Here is a 17,527-nt window from a genome sequence, read left to right on the forward strand (position 1 = left end):
CGATGGCGATGCGATCACTTGGAATTATTCTTTTGGAATACCTTCTGGCTAAGGTAAGGTACATTCTATGTCTATTTTACTGAATCTGAAACGTGTTTTTCTAACGATCACAGTTCTGTGTTTCACCGGACAAAAAACATGCTCGGCAAACGCGATCATAGTTTTGAGTTAAAACGACCCCCCCCCCCATACCTTGATGATTTTATGATGATACATATATACAAGTCATATACCTGTGATTTGAGAGTATTCTGGGTTTCAGGGGATCAGCCAGAACGATTTGGGCTTATTGGACATAATGCGTTTTATCTCACGATCTATGAAAAAAGACTATTATCTTGGAAATGCGCGATGTTTAGCGTGTAATAAACTACGAACTACAGCGTGTGGAAACAAACTATTATTCCCCTGCTGGACTACAAGTAATGTTTGTCGAAATGGGCCACACCGTGTCTCTACAGCTATAATACAGAACACACACACAGCTTCGCAAACACTGAGAGGCCACAGTACATCAGACTAAAGGACAGTCTGACGTACTGGTGAGCAACACCGGCGCCCCCCAGGGAACTGTGCTGTCACCCTTCCTCTTCACCCTCTACACCTCAGACTTCTGCCGCAACTCCAGCGGGTGCCACCTGCAGAAGTTCTCAGACAACTCCTCCATCGTAAGCTACATCACCGACGATGATGAGGAGGAGTACAGAGCCCTGGTGGAGAGCTTTGTGGGGTGGAGCGACAGCAACCACCTCCAACTCAACACCAGTAAGACCAAGGAGCTGGTGGTGGACTTCCGGAGGGGCAAGAAGAGGCCCCCCCCGATTCCCATCTCCATCCGAGGGGTGGATGTGGAGATGGTGGACTCATACAAGTTCCTTGGGGTACACCTGAGCAATAAACTGGACTGGTCGGACAACACAGAGGCCCTCTACAGGAAGGGACAGAGCAGGCTGTTCTTCCTGAGGAGACTCAGGTCCTTCAATGTGTGCAACAAACTGCTGCAGTCTTTTTACCAGTCTGTTGTGGCCAGCATCCTCTTCTATGCTGTGGCATGCTGGGGAGGCTACATCAACTCAAGGGACACCAACAAGCTCAACAAGCTGGTGAGGAAAGCTAGCTCCGTGGTGGGAGTCGAGCTACCTAGACTTGAGGTGATGGTAGAGAGGGGGATGATAAGGAAGCTGGATGCCATCATGGAGAACCCCTACCACCCCCTCTACGACGAGCTAGTCAAGATGAGAAGCTCGTTCAGCCACAGACTCATTCCCCCCCGACACTCAACTAACCGCCTCGGTCAGTCCTTCATACCAGCGGCCATCAGGCTCCACAACAGTGGGCAGCGACTAGCAGCCTCCAGGCTCCACAACAGGGGGCAGCGACAGCGACTGCTACCAGACATTGACCTGGGACTTATAGGAACCCAAGGAGGACAACCTACACTACCTTAGGCTTACTGCACCCTATGTGGATACTGTGATACTGTGAATAATGTATATTTCAGTGGATACCGTGATACTGTGAATAATGTATACTCAGTAGATAGTAAATTATAACACTACCTCATGCATACTGCACCTTATGTGACACTGTGAATAATGTGAATATTCCTCAGCTAGTCAGATAGTAAATTATATTGACCATATTGATCAAATTGTTTACACTGCCTGTGTTGTTTTTTACTACCTGTATACTGTGTTGTTTTACTACCTGTACCCCTCCCCCCCCTCCCCCCCATGCTGCTATGATGCCTGAATTTCCCCAAGGGGATCAATAAAGGAATATCTTATCTTATCTTATCTTATAGTGCAACGACCACGGAAACTACTAGAAAGGCTGGCATTCTAAGGGTAAATTAACCAAACAGCGTGGCACTCAAAGTGTTAACGGTGGGGGTTGATTAGTATTCGAATAGTTTGCAGTGAAATCAAATAGTAATTGTGTGAGTTTTGCCCATCCCTATAAGCTAGCGACCACTACTGCCACTGTCCACTATCAACATTACCATTAGGCTACTCCTAGGTGTCAGGCTCCTCATTCGCTTCCATTCATTTTGGGGAGCTAGTCTAAATATCATGCTTCTGAATCAAATTGCCGTTGTGCAGATAAAACAGACAATTCAGAGTCAAAGGTACGTGTTTGTTTTGGCATTTAACTCATTCGGGGCCAGACCCGAGATATCTCGGGTTAACTTGCCGACGCTTGAGCGCCAAACCCGAGAAAAGTCGGGTTTTCATCGTTATTTCTTTTATTCTGTATTTCCATTCATTATCCATCCAGGGAGCCTGGTGTTATCATAGGGAATGAGTCTGAGATCGCAAAAGTCCAATACCGCCGCCTGGTAGGATGCAGACGGTATTGCACATCCTTTGAAACTCTGTGTCTTGGGCTGTGCGGCTGGCACTCAAAGTGTTAAGGGATGCCCCGGGTGGAGTGAGTTTAGGAGGGTGAGTGTAACAGAGGTACCGCGAGTCTATCCACAGTCACGATGGACTTCAAAGTGTTGTGAAGTGACTGTGGACGTTAGCGGTACTGCAAGTAAACTCACTCCCCAGAGGCATCCAGACACATTACCAAGAGGTGAATTCACCTCTTAGTATAGTGGTCTGCGATGTCGCCCACGGCGCGGGAGACCGGGGTTCAACTCCCACTCAGGGCGATCCCTTAACAGGGGTTGAATCTACACACAACGCAGAGCGAGATCACACCGGTTACATAATGGATGAAGAAATTATTTATTTTTCACATATTGAACGATAGATACTCGATGTCAAATGGGCAATAGTATTGTATCCATAGCTATAATATATAATATAGTCATAGCCCTGCAAACACCGCCACGTATTCCTATACTTTAAAGCGTTGGCCTTTCAACCACACAGTACACAGCGCCCTCTGGCGCTGAATGAGTTAATGTGTCTTTACCGATTTATTACCATTGAAAAGCAGATCCAGTAAATATGGTTGTTTGAATGTGCTGTGTTGCCTTGAATTGAATGTTTGGGGAGTGGTTACCATGGTTACCTGCTGCCTTGCTGGAAGAAAGATTCTCAACATTCCATGGACAGTTGACAGTTGGTCAAACTACACCACAGGTGAGAAATAGTTCCTTTACTGATAATTTGAAAATGGCAACATTAGCTGAAATAAGACAAGTACCTTTGAGAAAAATATATTACACAGAATAATATTGCTGTATTGTTTGTTTATACTTCAGAAGTATGAGATTTAGACTTGGTCCTCAAAATGAATGGAAGTGAATGAGGAGCCTGACACCTGAGAGGAATGGTGGTGTTGACGGTGGACAACAGGTACAGCAGTGGTTGCTAGTTTACTAGTAGATTACTTTAAATTTAGTTTTTTGGGGGGGGGGGGGGGGGGGGGGGGCAGTGTTTCCTGAATGAATGCTGTACGCAGTGTTGTCTGGGCTAACTCAGCGAGCTAGCTGGCTGGGTAGCTTGTAGCTGCCATTCATCACATTCAAACAGCTTTTTGATAGCTTAATGGATCGCTTGGAACAGAAAACAGAAAACCGTTTTATGAGGGATTTATGAACGGTTAGGAGGACATGATGTAGGGATAAGCTAACGTTTGCCTGCTAGCTAGTTAATTAGCAGCATTAGCAAACCTGGGAGCACTGTGAAGCTCGGGATTGACTGCAACCCTCCTTAATTTGTGACGGCTCGATCACCCCATGTCTGTCTACTATGCTATCTTAAAATCTTAACATTGTACAGTATGTAACGCCAAAGCTCTGACAATGTTAACAATATTGCCTATTTACTTGAGAGAACGGCATCACAGTGATGACATTATATGACTGGGCCACTGGATCAAGCAACCAACGACGTCACAGGTAAACACAGGGGTTTCCCTATTGGCCTATTGCTCTTTCAAAATGAATGGGGGCACGGCATGGGTTTTGACCTAGTTATAGTTCCTTTTCTCTTACACACCCACACACACACACACATGCACAGGAGAGGTTACCTGGCAACTTTCCTTTGGAAAAGCTTTCAGAGTCCAGTTTATACGTGTCTTGGAGACGCATCAGTGCCTTGGCTGCTCCCTTCTCATCTTCCGCATCAGGGAAAAACTGCCTGTGTGCCGATATGTTGGAGATGAATCCTGGAGAGATAGATACAGGGAGAGAGAGAGGGAGGGAGAGAGAGAGAGAGAGAGAGAGAGAGAGAGAGAGAGAGAGAGAGAGAGAGAGAGAGAGAGAGAGAGAGAGAGAAGAGAGAATAGAGAGATATGGGGGAGAGAGAGAGAAGGGGAGAATGCCAGAGTCTTTATCCAAATATTCTTGGCGCAAACCCAGCAGCAAAACCTTGATGATAAAGTGGAATTTATCTGAGGTTAAGATAACCAAGGAATGCAAAGTGTGGACCATCACCCCCAGCTTTGATTTTGATTTTATTACCGATTTTATTACTTTAAAGCCACACTTTTAACCATTTCAGGTGCACCATCTCAAATGTGAGATCAAAACATTCTGAGAACTTAATTTCTGAATGACGCATGTCACAGTTGCTAGTTGCTACATAATAATAAAAGTTATTGAGCTTTGGCGTTCTATGGTAGAACGGTTCCAACGCACGTCCATAATGTTTCCTAAAATAGTGTATGTATCTTTCTTTTTTTGTTTATAGAAATGAACCCATTTAGTTAATTTTCGCATATCAGTGCCCACATTCATCAAATAAAAAAAACTCTTAATTTGTAAAATACTTAGTGAGACAACATTATAAATTGAAAGTGTCTGTGCGGAGAGCAGAACTTAGGTACAGAGTAGCTTAACTTTCACTTTGAATAGACAGTAGATTTGACTTCACATGAAGCAGAGAAAGAATGCTCTAGAAACGATACAACAGGTTCCACAATGATGGCGGAGTATTTTGGCAATATTTCAGATTTAAACCCAACAGCTGCTCGACTGGAGAGAAGCTTTTTATGTGAAACTGAAGGACGAAATGTGTCTGGAAAAGAAGAAATAATCAAGTAAAATAGAAAATGTAAAAGTATCCCTTAATCCCTTTGACTCTTGAGCATTCCGCTGGCCTGTAGCTTGTGCTACAGTCCAAGTTTGTGTGTCGAAACCGAGAGGGAGTGACTGTGGACCATTAATGACTAATATCAACAAAACACCAGTCTGGTCAGATACGCTTTATAACTCTCTAGACATCCGACATCACACAGATGCTGCTGGGTCACACACAAAGATAAACACACACACACACGCACGCATGCATGCACACACCAAGCCAAACACTGCCACATAGAGAAATTCACTCATTCATACTGAATGTGTTTCATAATGTAATTACATTCATTTCCTGATTACAATCCGTGTTGAATTCAATACGGTGTTTATTATGCATTTCACTATACTAATTACGAATACGTATACATATTAGTGCTGTCAGGCGATTAAAAAATGTATCCAATTAATTACATGATTTGTAATTAATTAATCTAATTAATCGCATTTTAATCGCATAACCATTTTAGGCCGATATTTTGTTTTCTATAATCATATTTCAAATTGCATGTGTCCGGATGGCAGAATTCAGTACTGTATCTACAAAACCTTCTGTTTAATCATCTTCCCTTTATTCATTTGCTTAGATTTTTCAGGTCTGGTCAATTTTAGCATGGTGTTATTCACAGTCAAATATATATATATTTTTTCAAGAATTAAATTGATATTCTCATTTGGTTCATTACAATTTACTCAATCCTAGTAACAGACACAGTATTTCTGACACTGGGAATACATTCCCTGAGATCCATAGATCCCTAGAATCAGATAAAAAGAACATGCAAATGGCCATTAAAAAAAAAGTTTGTAAATGTTTATTCTACGTTCTTATGGAATGAATAAGATAAAAAAAATAATAATAATTACATTTATAAAAAAAAATAAAAAAAACATTTAATACATTTTTAGTTTATTTTCATAACGCGATAATTTGCTGTGTAATTCATTCATCTAATTAACGCGATAAAATGACAGCATATACATATACCTAATACATATACATACATACCGTATACATGAGTAAACTGAGCGTTGTTGAGCGTTACCACGGAAGCAGAACTCACACAGGCCCCTAAACTCCACAGTAAATGTGTTTATAGCACAGTAGAGGTGTTTACATGCCTCTGTGTCCCAGCATTCATACATACCCATAGAAGGGAAACAAGACCATGACAGCCACTGTAAACGGAGTTATGGAGTTTGGATGCACCGACTCACACAGATGTAATATTGCATCCCGATTAATATCAGAATATCGAGCATGTAAACACAGATTTAATTGCAAAGGCGCTCTCACATGTCGTGACGAACACGCATACTCATGCACGCTCACATTTGCATGGCTGTCTGCTCTCGAATGATTCCTCGAATGTCGGGTGGACCACAGGGCAAAGAGGAGGAGCACAGGGGGGGTCCGGTGGACAACTTGGTTTCGTGGCGCAAGGATAACCATCTGACTGCAGCTCAATGCTGGCGAGACAAAAGAGCTGGTGGTGGACTTCCTGCAAAACAGGAAGCCACTCAACTGATCCCAGTCAACATCCGGGGGCGAGGATGAGGAGGTGGCACAGACCTGCACATCAACAGTAAACTGGACTGGTCTGACAGCCCGGATGCAGACTCCACACGAAAGGATAAAGCAGACTTCAGTCAGTGGCCAATGTACTTGTCTTTGTTGGCTGAGAGGGTAACATCAAAGCAAGGGAGGCCGGCAGGCTCAACAAACTGACCAAAGAGGTCAGCTGTCAGCTCTGTCCCAGAGACTGGACACCCTGGAGGCAGTGGCGGAGGAAGGCATGAGGTCTGAACTCATCTCCATAATGCCCCCCGCCCACTGTAGGACGAGCCGAGGAAGGCATTCAGGCAGAGACAAGATATGACCAGGCTTTCTTCCAACTGCCATATATCTCTACAATAACACGTGCAGCAACAGCACCACAGTGCTGGTCTGTAGCCTGGACTTCATCAGTCTCTCACACACACACGCACGCACGCACACACACACACACACACACACACACACACACACGCACGCACGCACGCACGCACACACGCACGCACGCACACACGCACACACACATCTGTATTATGTAACATTTTGTACATACTGTTACTATAACCCTGTACGTACTGTTATTATAACTCTGTGCAGTACATACTGTTACTATAACCCTGTACATACTGTTACTATAACCCTGTACATACTGTTACTATAACTGTAGATACTGTTACTATAACTCTGTACATACTGTTACTATAACCCTACTGTTACTATAACCCAGTAGATACTGTTACTATAACCCTGTAGATACTGTTACTATAACCCTGTACAGTACATACTACTATACATACTACTATAACCCTGTACATTATGGGTAAAAAAATTATAAAATCGGCGCGGCCGGGTAGCGCAGCAGACTAAGCGTCTGTCTACCACCACAGAGCCAGTGGGATCGAATCCGGCTGTGGTGCCTCCGGCTTGGCCGACCGTCCATACTAACACAATTTGCAGTGTTAGCGGGTGGGAAACCGGCGAGGGTGGGTCCTGGTCGTTGTAAACAGTGACTCCTACAGTTCGGTCGGGGCGCCTGCACAGCAAGGGAAGGATCTGGGAGAGGTAGTGTGACCTTCCACACGTTACACTCTCCCAGTGAGAGTCCGCGCTGCCAGGTGAAAAGAAGCGGTGGGCTGGGTACACATGTGTCGGAGGAAGCATGTGATAGTCTCCACCCTCCCAGACCGACGGTAGGGGGTAGAGTGCGCAACGACCAGGAAGGGGGATTGGGAATTGGCATAACGACTAACATTGGGATGGGAGAAAAACGGGGGGAAAAAGAAGGGGGAAAAAGATAATACAAAAATAAATCAATACAGCACAGTATCCCGATATTTTCCATGGCGATATTATACCAATACACGGACGATAAATATCATACTCCCTGAATTTTCCCAAGGGGATCAATGAAGGAATATCTTATCTTATCTTTCTGCTTGACAATCCTATTTTACTGCAATAAAATTATTGGAATGAGGTGAACAGACTGAACACGTTACCTTATTAGATAAAACAGATGGCAGAGAGAGAGAGAGATAGGAGAGAGAGGAGAGAGAGAGAGAGAGAGAGAGAGAGAGAGAGAGAGAGAGAGAGAGAGAGAGAGAGAGAGAGAGAGAGGGGCCAAAATACGCAGAAAGCAGCTGCAGCTGAAAGACAACAGTCTGTGTTTTCTCTGCAGAATTGGAAGGTGCTTCCAAACAAGGTTATGGACCAGACACGCACAGTCACACACACACCTACACACGCACACGCACACGCACACACACACACACACACACACACACACACACACACACACACACACACACACACACACACACACACACCATCCTACCATCAGAGGGGTCCTGAAGAACCAGGCTCTCCAGTTCAGTCCACTCAGTGTTGAGCCTCTTCATCAGCTTGTAGGCGTTAACCGGGTGGGACAGGTATCCCTCTGGATCGGAGGTAGATGCTCTGGTCAGGACGTCCAGCTTGCTGGCCCAGCTAAAAGACAAGACAATCAAATCAAATGTATTTGTAACACATGTTAATGTCCCCATGGGCCGGACACAAAATAAATGCAAAATAAATGCAACACTCCCAGACATACCCCACACGAAGGTAAGGAAAAACTCACTAAAACCTAGCAATAGGAAAAAATGCAAGACAGGCAAGGGGGGATCTCCCTTCTTAGATGTCGGTGATAGTAGTAAAACAATAAAAGCAATAAAACAGGCGAACAGTTGGTAGGCATGCACTCATATGTGTAGTGAAACACAGATAAGTGCATGCGATAGCAACTGAACATTTAATCAAATTGAATCAAATGGCAACGTGGACACCAATAAACCTAGAACGTTTCTGAGGGAAAATCAAATCCACACCAGCTTGTTCCTAATGGATACATGAAGGGTTGATTACCATTTGTTGGTCTTCGAAGTAATTTACCTATCTCAACTTTGTTTGTCAGTTGTGATTGGAGGATCAAGAAAAGAGGGCAGGGTTTGAGATAGGTCAGCGAATTAGCTTTGTTATTCAGATTTAAGAGAGAAAACCAAAAGGGATTCCTGAACATTGATATAGGCACATTTTTGTGGTAAAAAGAACAAAGCATTCGAACAGTGACGGAAGTTTTGTTTCATCACAACGCACATCCTCAAGACGTTTTGTCCAGATCAGGCTGAGGACAAACCAAGACGAGCTGAACCTTCTCCTCAGGATTTCCATCCATCTAGAGGGGTCTGCAGTTCATTATGAAGCAAAACCACATTGACCTCAACAATTATCCAAACCTCCCAGACAGACAAGACCGAATGAGCTCACCGGCGGTGAGGATGCGTAACGTCTAAAACCATGACCCTGATGGTGTCTGCTGCTTCCTCCAGTAATATGTGTTCAGTATTCAGATCATGTTCATTTAAAGGAGCACATCAATATTATGGGAAATGCACTTAACCGTTTTCTCCAGAGTCAGACAAGAAGAAGAAGTCTTTATTTGTCATGCAGATTAACACACACATGAGAGACACCCAGGAACACCTGCATTGACCGATGAAATGTCTCTCTGCACTTGACCCATCCCGTTGTCCTTCGCAGCCAGGAGCAGACATGGGCGTTGGCGTGGGCTGCGCCCAGGGACCAATCCAAGTGCTCCTGTCCCTCTTCGTCAGAGATGCGATAGCGTTAGCAATCTGTTCTGCATGTTTTTTCCATTGGGTTTATCTTATTGGGAGGGGAAACCGTTGTGAGCACGGGGAGAACATGCAAACTCCACACAGAAAGGCCCGGGAGATACCCCACCTGGGTACCTGGCAACGTGGCAACCTGGTCCCCAAGCGGGAATCGAACCCAGGACCGTCTAGCTGTGAGGCGGCAGTGTTCCGCGGTCAACAAGAAGATACATACCAATTTCCTCTGTGCGTTCAGTAGAAAGCTATCCAGCTGCAAGCTATCCTAGCTTAGCACAAATTAATGGAAGTGGACATGGACCAGCTAGCCTAGTGGTTGGCCAAAAGCTCTTCTCCCGGAGTTTTAAGCTAGGCTAGTGGTCCGTATCCACTTCAATAATTTGTGCTAAACTAGCACAGAGAGGAAATCTTCTTGTCTGACTCTGGAGAAGACGGTTAAGCGCATTTCCCATAATGTTGACGTGCTCCTTTAAAGGGGACATGCATTGCTATTCCTTTCACTATTTGGGCAACAATTCCTGTGAGTCTATGGAACACATCTGTAAAGTTTTTTTCCAAAAAATTCATTGTTTTGTATTTCTAATCAAGTACTCTAAAGCAGCATTTTTCCACTTCAAGATGTCAAGCTGTTTTGGGCTGGGCTCCGCCCATAAGCGCTTTGAGTGACAGTCACCCACAGTCTGCATTGGCAGACCGAGAGAGATATAGAGAGATAGAGGAGGGGGATACTAATTAATTTCGCCGCGGAGGGGCATAATCCCACAGGACAATGCATTGGTAACTTGTTTCAAATGACAATATATACCCCTGTGAATATTATTGCATGGATCAGAATACGGGCGCGCGCGTGGGAGCGTGCGCAACGATATTTTGACAGTGATATGCGAGTGGAGAAGCTCCATCCCCGCACACACACATTTACACACACACTCCCGCGCACGGGGCTGGAGGTTGTGTGTAAATGCTCATGTCCCTCTCTCTCTCTCTCTCTCCCTCTCTATCTCCCTCCCTCTCGCTCGCTCGTTCTGAAACAGCCTCTGTCGGCACACGTCAACCCTTTTGAGGAAGTAATTCCACTTGCTTTGTTGTTGAGCGAATTGTTGATTGTGGGCGGTGACTACAACCAGTGCCTTGCTCACGTCAGCAAAACAGTCAAATCAGAATGGCTTAGTTGAGTGAGGGAGGATCTCGTGAACTCGAGACTAGACTGATGAGTCAAAATGAGAATTAGAGACACAGACCACATTGATATAAACCCCCATTGCTAGTAAACAATGCTAAAAGGCCATTTATAAGACACAGGACCTTTAAATAATTTGCTGATGACACCCCAGAGGATAGAGGATGATGAAATGGCCTACAGGTCCTGTCCAAGACATAAGTAGAAGGAGAATGTCTTCATTGCCAAGTTCTTTTTTTTATTTTATTTTTGACGTACCAGGAATTTGTCGGGTGCATTGGCAAAGGCACGAGAACTAGGTGGTTGGGAAGCTTTTTGGCAAATGTATTTATTGAGCATTTGGGGAGGAAAAGCGGTTTACAGAAAATATAATATACATGATTTTTTTTTGTCTTTTTCCAAAGTTAAATAAACAATCCCTGCGTATCCACCCGTATCCCTCTTAGGTTTTTGCCATGACTCTGGTGCCTGCCCGAGCGTGTAGTCACTGTTAGTTACCACAGTACGGACATGGCAGCTCCTCTGACGTTCAACAGCTGTGGAGAAATTATCGGCCGTGACCTTGAAGCTAAAAGAAGACGATGCATGCTCTGCCAGCGTGCTGTTTTAGTTTAAATGCCTTCCGTGGAGAAGAAGGTTTCAGAGCAGACTAAACAGGTCATTAATAGCACCTGTACCCCGAGGCTGGTAACTACTATAGGCTGCCACCTCGTAGTCGATTCATCCGTTGGTTTGGTCTTAATCCTTCTGAATTATTGTATGTAGAAAACTACAATTGTACAGATTTGTGTAGGATAATTTTGTTCATGCTGTCAGGCTGACATAGAGGTTATGGGACGACAGTAGTGCATCGCCACTGGTTTCAGAGGAATGTACCTTTTGACAGCAGCTAGCTTGGACTCCTCCGCTTTTATGTACTCCTTCAGAGACTGGACCAGCTCTTTCTCTGTGTAGATCAGGTCTGTCATCTGGGCTGAGAGAGAGAGAGAGAGCGAGAGAGAGAGAGAGAGAGAGAGAGAGAGAGAGAGAGAGAGAGAGAGAGAGAGAGAGAGAGAGAGAGAGAGAGAGAGAGAGAGAGAAAGAAATCATCACCAGCTCTTTAAATTAGTCATTAGAGATGTTACTCATCGTCTGAACTGACTGGCACTAACTCTATTTAGCAGAAGGAGGTAGCTTAGATAAACCTGAAAAGTGACATCATTCCAAGAGCAATGAACTTTGATTCCCCTTAAAGGATAACTCTACTTTTTTTTTAAATTAGCTTATTTAACATCTTCCCTGGAGTTAGACAAGAAGATGCATACCTTTTTTGTCTCTGTGCGTGCATTTTAGCTTTGGGAATAGACGCTCCGTTAGCATAGCTTAGCTTCATCACTGGAAGTGGGGGAGGACAGTAGCCTTACAGTGCCTTACAGTGTATTGCAAGGTCTGACATTGACCAAACTTGATATGCATGACCTTGGTGGGCTCTAGGTCAACTCCTGAAAAGGGGGTCAATGTCAGACTTTGCAATCAAAAGTTAGGGGGCTAATAACCCTTGCCATAATTTCAGTGCGCCCCTAACTTTTGATTGCAAGGTCTGACATTGACCCCCTTTTCAGGAGTTGACCTAGAGCCCACCAATGTCATGCATATCAAGTTTGGTCAATGTCAGACCTTGCAATACACTGTAAGGCACTGTAAGGCTACTGTCCTCCCCCACTTCCAGTGATGAAGCTAAGCTATGCTAACGGAGCGTCTATTCCCAAAGCTAAAATGCACGCACAGAGACAAAAAAGGTATGCATCTTCTTGTCTAACTCCAGGGAAGATGTTAAATAAGCTAATTTAAAAAAAAAGTGGAGTTATCCTTTAACTGACTCCTTCAGATGCACATACAGTATCCCTCATCTGCTGACTGCAATGCTTCATTTGAGCTGTAACGTGTATGGCTGCGATGACAGCTGAGACGCCATGTTATCATGCGTGTCAATACATTTCGTTTATAAATAGGAGGATATCGGAACTCCTTTATTATCCATGTTTCCTTGGCTCCCCGCTCCATCGCAATCCATGGATTCTCTCCTCTGATTTAAAAACGTGTGTGCGACGTGCTAAACCAGGCTATGCTACAGCAACTGTATTGCATACATACGGCATAAAACAACATGTGCGTATGGTTTACTGCCTCGTTTACAACAACTGGGAGAAGTCATTATCCTGGGAGAAAGCGAGACGTAGGCCATGGTATGACCACCTATAACATCTATTTCTGGTACGAGAAGAACCGCTTTGCCTCAGACTTTGGTCTAGTGAAAAACATTCTTCACCTACTAACCTTGAGGGCTCAGATTGTATAGTATTACACAGCAATCACACCCGAGGGCTCCCCCAAAGAGACAAACGGAAAGAGTCCCTGACCGTTAGCACAAACCGTAACGCCACCGTGGAATGTACAGCAGAAACTCACATCTACTGTCTATGTAGGGAAGGAGCGTTAAAGGGATATTTCACTTTAGTAGAACATGTCAAGTTTCAGCAGTCTTACCTCTGTGTAAGTTCCTCTACTAGTAAGATAGTGACCACTGCTGTCCCTGTCGTCCGCTGCCAACACCACCATTCCTCCCAGGTGTCAGGCTCCTCATTCACTTCCATTCGTTTCGAGGACCTAGTCTAAATATCATACTTCTGAAGTATAAACAAACTGCGGCTGTATTGATTTCAATAAAACTGAGAATTCTGAGTCCAACGTGCGTGCTTGTTTTGGCATTTGATGTGTCTTTAACTCTTTACCTTTACCTTTATTACCTTTGAAAGATAAAGGCAGATCCGGTCAGTTTGTTGTAGGTTTGAGTGTGTTGTGTATCTTTGCCTTGCATGGAATGTTTGGGGAGTGGGTACCATGGTTACCTGCTGCCTTGCTGATAGAAAGATTCTTAACATTCTGTGAAAAGTTGACAGTTGGTCAAACTACACCTCAAGTGAGAAATAGTTCCTTTACTGATCATTTGAAAATTGCAACATTAGCTAAAAAAGTACCTTTGACTCAGTAAAAATATATTACACAGAATAATATTGCTGCATGGTTTGTTTATACTTCAGAAGTATGATATTTAGACGTGGTCATCAAAATGAATGGAAGTGAATGAGGAGCCTGACATCTGAGAGGAATGGTAGTGTTGACAGAGGACGACAAGGCAACCAGCTTACTTGTAGATTACCTGAGACAGAGGTAAGAAACGACTTAACTAGGGGGATGAGAAGGAAGCTGGCTGCCATCCTGGAGAACCCCTACCACCCCCTCTACAACGAGCTAGTCAAGATGAGAAGCACGTTCAGCCACAGACTCATACCCCCCCGACACTCAACTAACCGCCTCAAGTTTCAAGTTTCTTTAATAGTTGTCATACAGAAGTACAGAATACTTTCATACAAAATGCTTCTTACTGTTACGCTCCAGAGACTGTGCTAGACAAGATAGTATCAAATAACATAGTGCATGTAATTTAGAAGAAGAAAATGAGGTCACAGTGTTCGGTATAGACATATGTACAATGTTCTGAGTTACCATATAATAATATACAATACTATGCAGTGTACTAATGTACAGTACTATATAGTGCAAAGCAGAAATGGGATGAGGTACAATTTAGGTACAATTTACAGTAAGGTGTACGAGTTGTAGTGCAATCCTTCATCAATAAATATAAAGTGTGGGGAGTGGGTGCTACAGTGTGTTTGTTTAAAGTGGGTGTGTGCTATAAAGTGTGTGGAGTGGGTGCTACAGTGTGTTTGTTTAAAGTGAGTGTGTGCGTGTGGATGTGTGTGCTATGTGCGTTTGGTGGTTGTTGTTGTGTAGTGTTCATTGTTCGTTTAGCAGCCTGATGGCCTGGGGATAGAAGCTTCTTCTGAGTCTTTCTGTGCTCGCCTTGAGACTCCGGTATCGCTTGCCTGACCGCAGCAGTTCAAAGAGGCAGTTGTTCGGGCACTGGAGTCTTTAATGATTCTCTTAGCCTTGCCCTTGCAACGCTTGTTGTAAATGTTCTGGAGGGTGGGGAGCCCCCCTCCAATTGTGCGTTCGGCTGAACGTGTCACTCTTTGTAGTCTGCTTCGGTCTTGTGCAGTGCTATTCCCAAACCAGGAGGTGATGTTGCCGGTCAAGATGCTCTCTATTGTACATGAGTAGAAGTTATTAAGGATCTTCTGACTGACTTGGAACTTCCTTAGGCGCCTGAGGAAGTAGAGGCGTTGTCGTGCCTTCTTCACAACACTGTCAATGTGTGTGGTCCATGTCAAGTCCTCGGATATGTAGGCTCCGAGGTACTTAAAGCTGTTGACTCTCTCAACCGGTGCCCCGTCGATGCAACTAACCGCCTCGGACAGTCCTTCATACCAGCGGCCATCAGGCTCCACAACAGTGGGCAGCGACTAGCGGCCTCCAGGCTCCACAACAGGGGGCAGCGACTGCTGCCAGACATTGACCTAGAACTAATAGGAACCCAAGGAGGACAATAACACTACCTTAGGCATACTGCACCTTATGTGGATACTGTGATACTGTGAATAAAGTATATTTCAGTTAGTTAGATAGTAAATTATATTGACCTATTTGTTTACACTGTGTGACGACCCCCACTTCACCTGCAAATGGAGAGTCTTCTGACTCAAAGAGCAGGGTTGAGTGGGTAGGTCGTTACCCCAATTCGAAGCACCTGTGCAGTGCAGAGAGCTGCCTGCACACACAGTATATGTTTTTCCATGTCTAACCCTTCTGTCTGCTTCTCCCATCTGCTTCTCCCATCTGCTTTCCCCATCAAACAGGACAGGTTGTATCAGCCACCAAGTGAACCAACGTGGCATCCTCTGTCCATTCTGTTATGCACATTTGTTGTTTAATTCGGTTATTATTTGTTTAGATGGGAATAAATAAATTCGTTGTTAAATTGTTATCACGTGTGTTGACTCCCTTTATATGACAACCCTCTGGTTCGTCATAACTGTTTGTGTTGTTTTTACTACCTGTACCCCCCCCCCCTTCCCCCATGCTGCTATGATGCCTGAATTTCCCCAAGGGGATCAATAAAGGAATATCTTATTTTAAGTTCTATTAAAGTGAAATATCCCTTTAAGCCGTGTCACAATGAATGGGCTCCAATTGGGCACATGTTTTCCAAGATGTTCCTTACACCCGAGACCTTGTTTTTCTTCTTTATTTCCAAATAACAAACCTTTTCTCCACAATATGTAATACTTTCAGCGATTCTCTTCTGTGCTTCTGTGCAAATTTGTCCATCTCGTGGCAAGATCTCAACTCTCACACTGGCGCACTTGTTTCGGAAGGCTCTGTTTCCATTCGAACAGCATCCTCTCAGGCGCATCGGTTCTATTTTCTTCTGCAGTTTCGGGGCAAATCCGTCCATCTTGTGGCAAGATCTCAACTCTCACACAGGTGCGCATGCTTTCGGCTCCGCTTTCATTCGGCTGGCGTGCTCTCTCATGCGTAGTATCTCTGCTGCGCCGGGCCGGCATAACCCTATGCCGACGCTACGCCATTCCCTCGTCTGCTTTTCCGTTGATGAACTATCTCATTGTGTATAATTATTTCTGGGTCGACCCAGGAGGAGATGGCAGGGAGGGATGTTAGTGCTGCTGTATCGCACAGTAAACAATTCCATGGCGGCGCTCAGCCGCGGTAAACTCGCAGCAGTTGCCAAGAGGGGGGAACAGTGAAACGTTGCTGTTCTTAACAGAGAGCCTAGATCGCCAGCCAAACAGTATCAATCAATGGATATGGTTCACATCAAGTAATAGGACGCAGGCTGCTGGCTCAGGTGTTGAATGCAGGTCAACTGCAGTTCAAATGCCAACCGGTCGATGAATGGACCTATTTCAAACTATCGGATAGGTCCATTCTGTGTTTCCATTCAATGTTTCCCACCGGTTGTGCATACAAGGTTTCGTATGGTGGTGGTTTGCCAAGCTGGGCTGGGCGATATACACACAAGTACATCATTGAGGAGTGGAATGATTGTATACATGTAAAATAAATAATAAACTAGACAGTATTAATGTGTTTCTGTATCAGGACATCTATTTGTGGTGGGCGTGTTTGACATTGTGGTGGGCCTCCTACGAATGGGAAACTCTGTGAACTGGCAGTGTGGAAAAAGGTTTTTATGAGGTTAAAACCACTGAAATAAATACTCTGAACCATAAGACTGACCTCTTTCCTTTGTCATGGGCATTCTAATGAAATGTCCATTCATTCTAATCAAGAAGAGGAGATGAGAGGAGAGGAGAGGAGAGGAGAGGAGAGGAGAGGAGAGGAGAGGAGAGGAGAGGAGAGGAGAGGAGAGGAGAGGAGAGGAGAGGAGATGAGAGGAGAGTAGAATAGAAGAGAGGAGAGGAGAGTGGAGGAGAAGAGAGAAGAGAGGAGAGGAATGGAGAAGAGAGGAGAGGAGAATGGAGGAGAAGAGAGGAGAGTGGAGAAGAGAGGAGGGTGGAGAAGAGAGGGTGGAAAAAAAGAGAGGAGAGAAGAGAGGAGAATGGAGGAGAAGAGAGGAGAAGAGAGGAGGGTGGACAGGAGAGGATGGTGGAAAAGAAGAG

The 17,527-nt window shown here is 44.6% G+C and overlaps 1 protein-coding gene across 1 annotated transcript in view; it reads right to left on the bottom strand.

The window, feature by feature from the left end:
- The window catches only part of LOC311233139 (prolyl 4-hydroxylase subunit alpha-2-like), a 72,243-nt gene that overhangs the window by 27,210 nt on the left and 27,506 nt on the right, over nt 1–17,527 (bottom strand). Inside the window, exons 3-5 of the mRNA XM_084320027.1 lie at nt 11,820–11,916; nt 8,428–8,579; nt 3,988–4,125 (exon numbers count right to left, since the gene is read on the bottom strand). Of these exons, the coding sequence (XP_084176153.1) occupies nt 3,988–4,125; nt 8,428–8,579; nt 11,820–11,916 (387 nt within the window). The remainder of the gene's footprint in view (nt 1–3,987; nt 4,126–8,427; nt 8,580–11,819; nt 11,917–17,527) is intronic.

The sequence above is a fragment of the Notolepis coatsorum genome, assembly GCF_963971535.1.
Source record: "Notolepis coatsorum genome assembly, chromosome: 8".
Classification (NCBI taxonomy): domain Eukaryota; kingdom Metazoa; phylum Chordata; class Actinopteri; order Aulopiformes; family Paralepididae; genus Notolepis; species Notolepis coatsorum.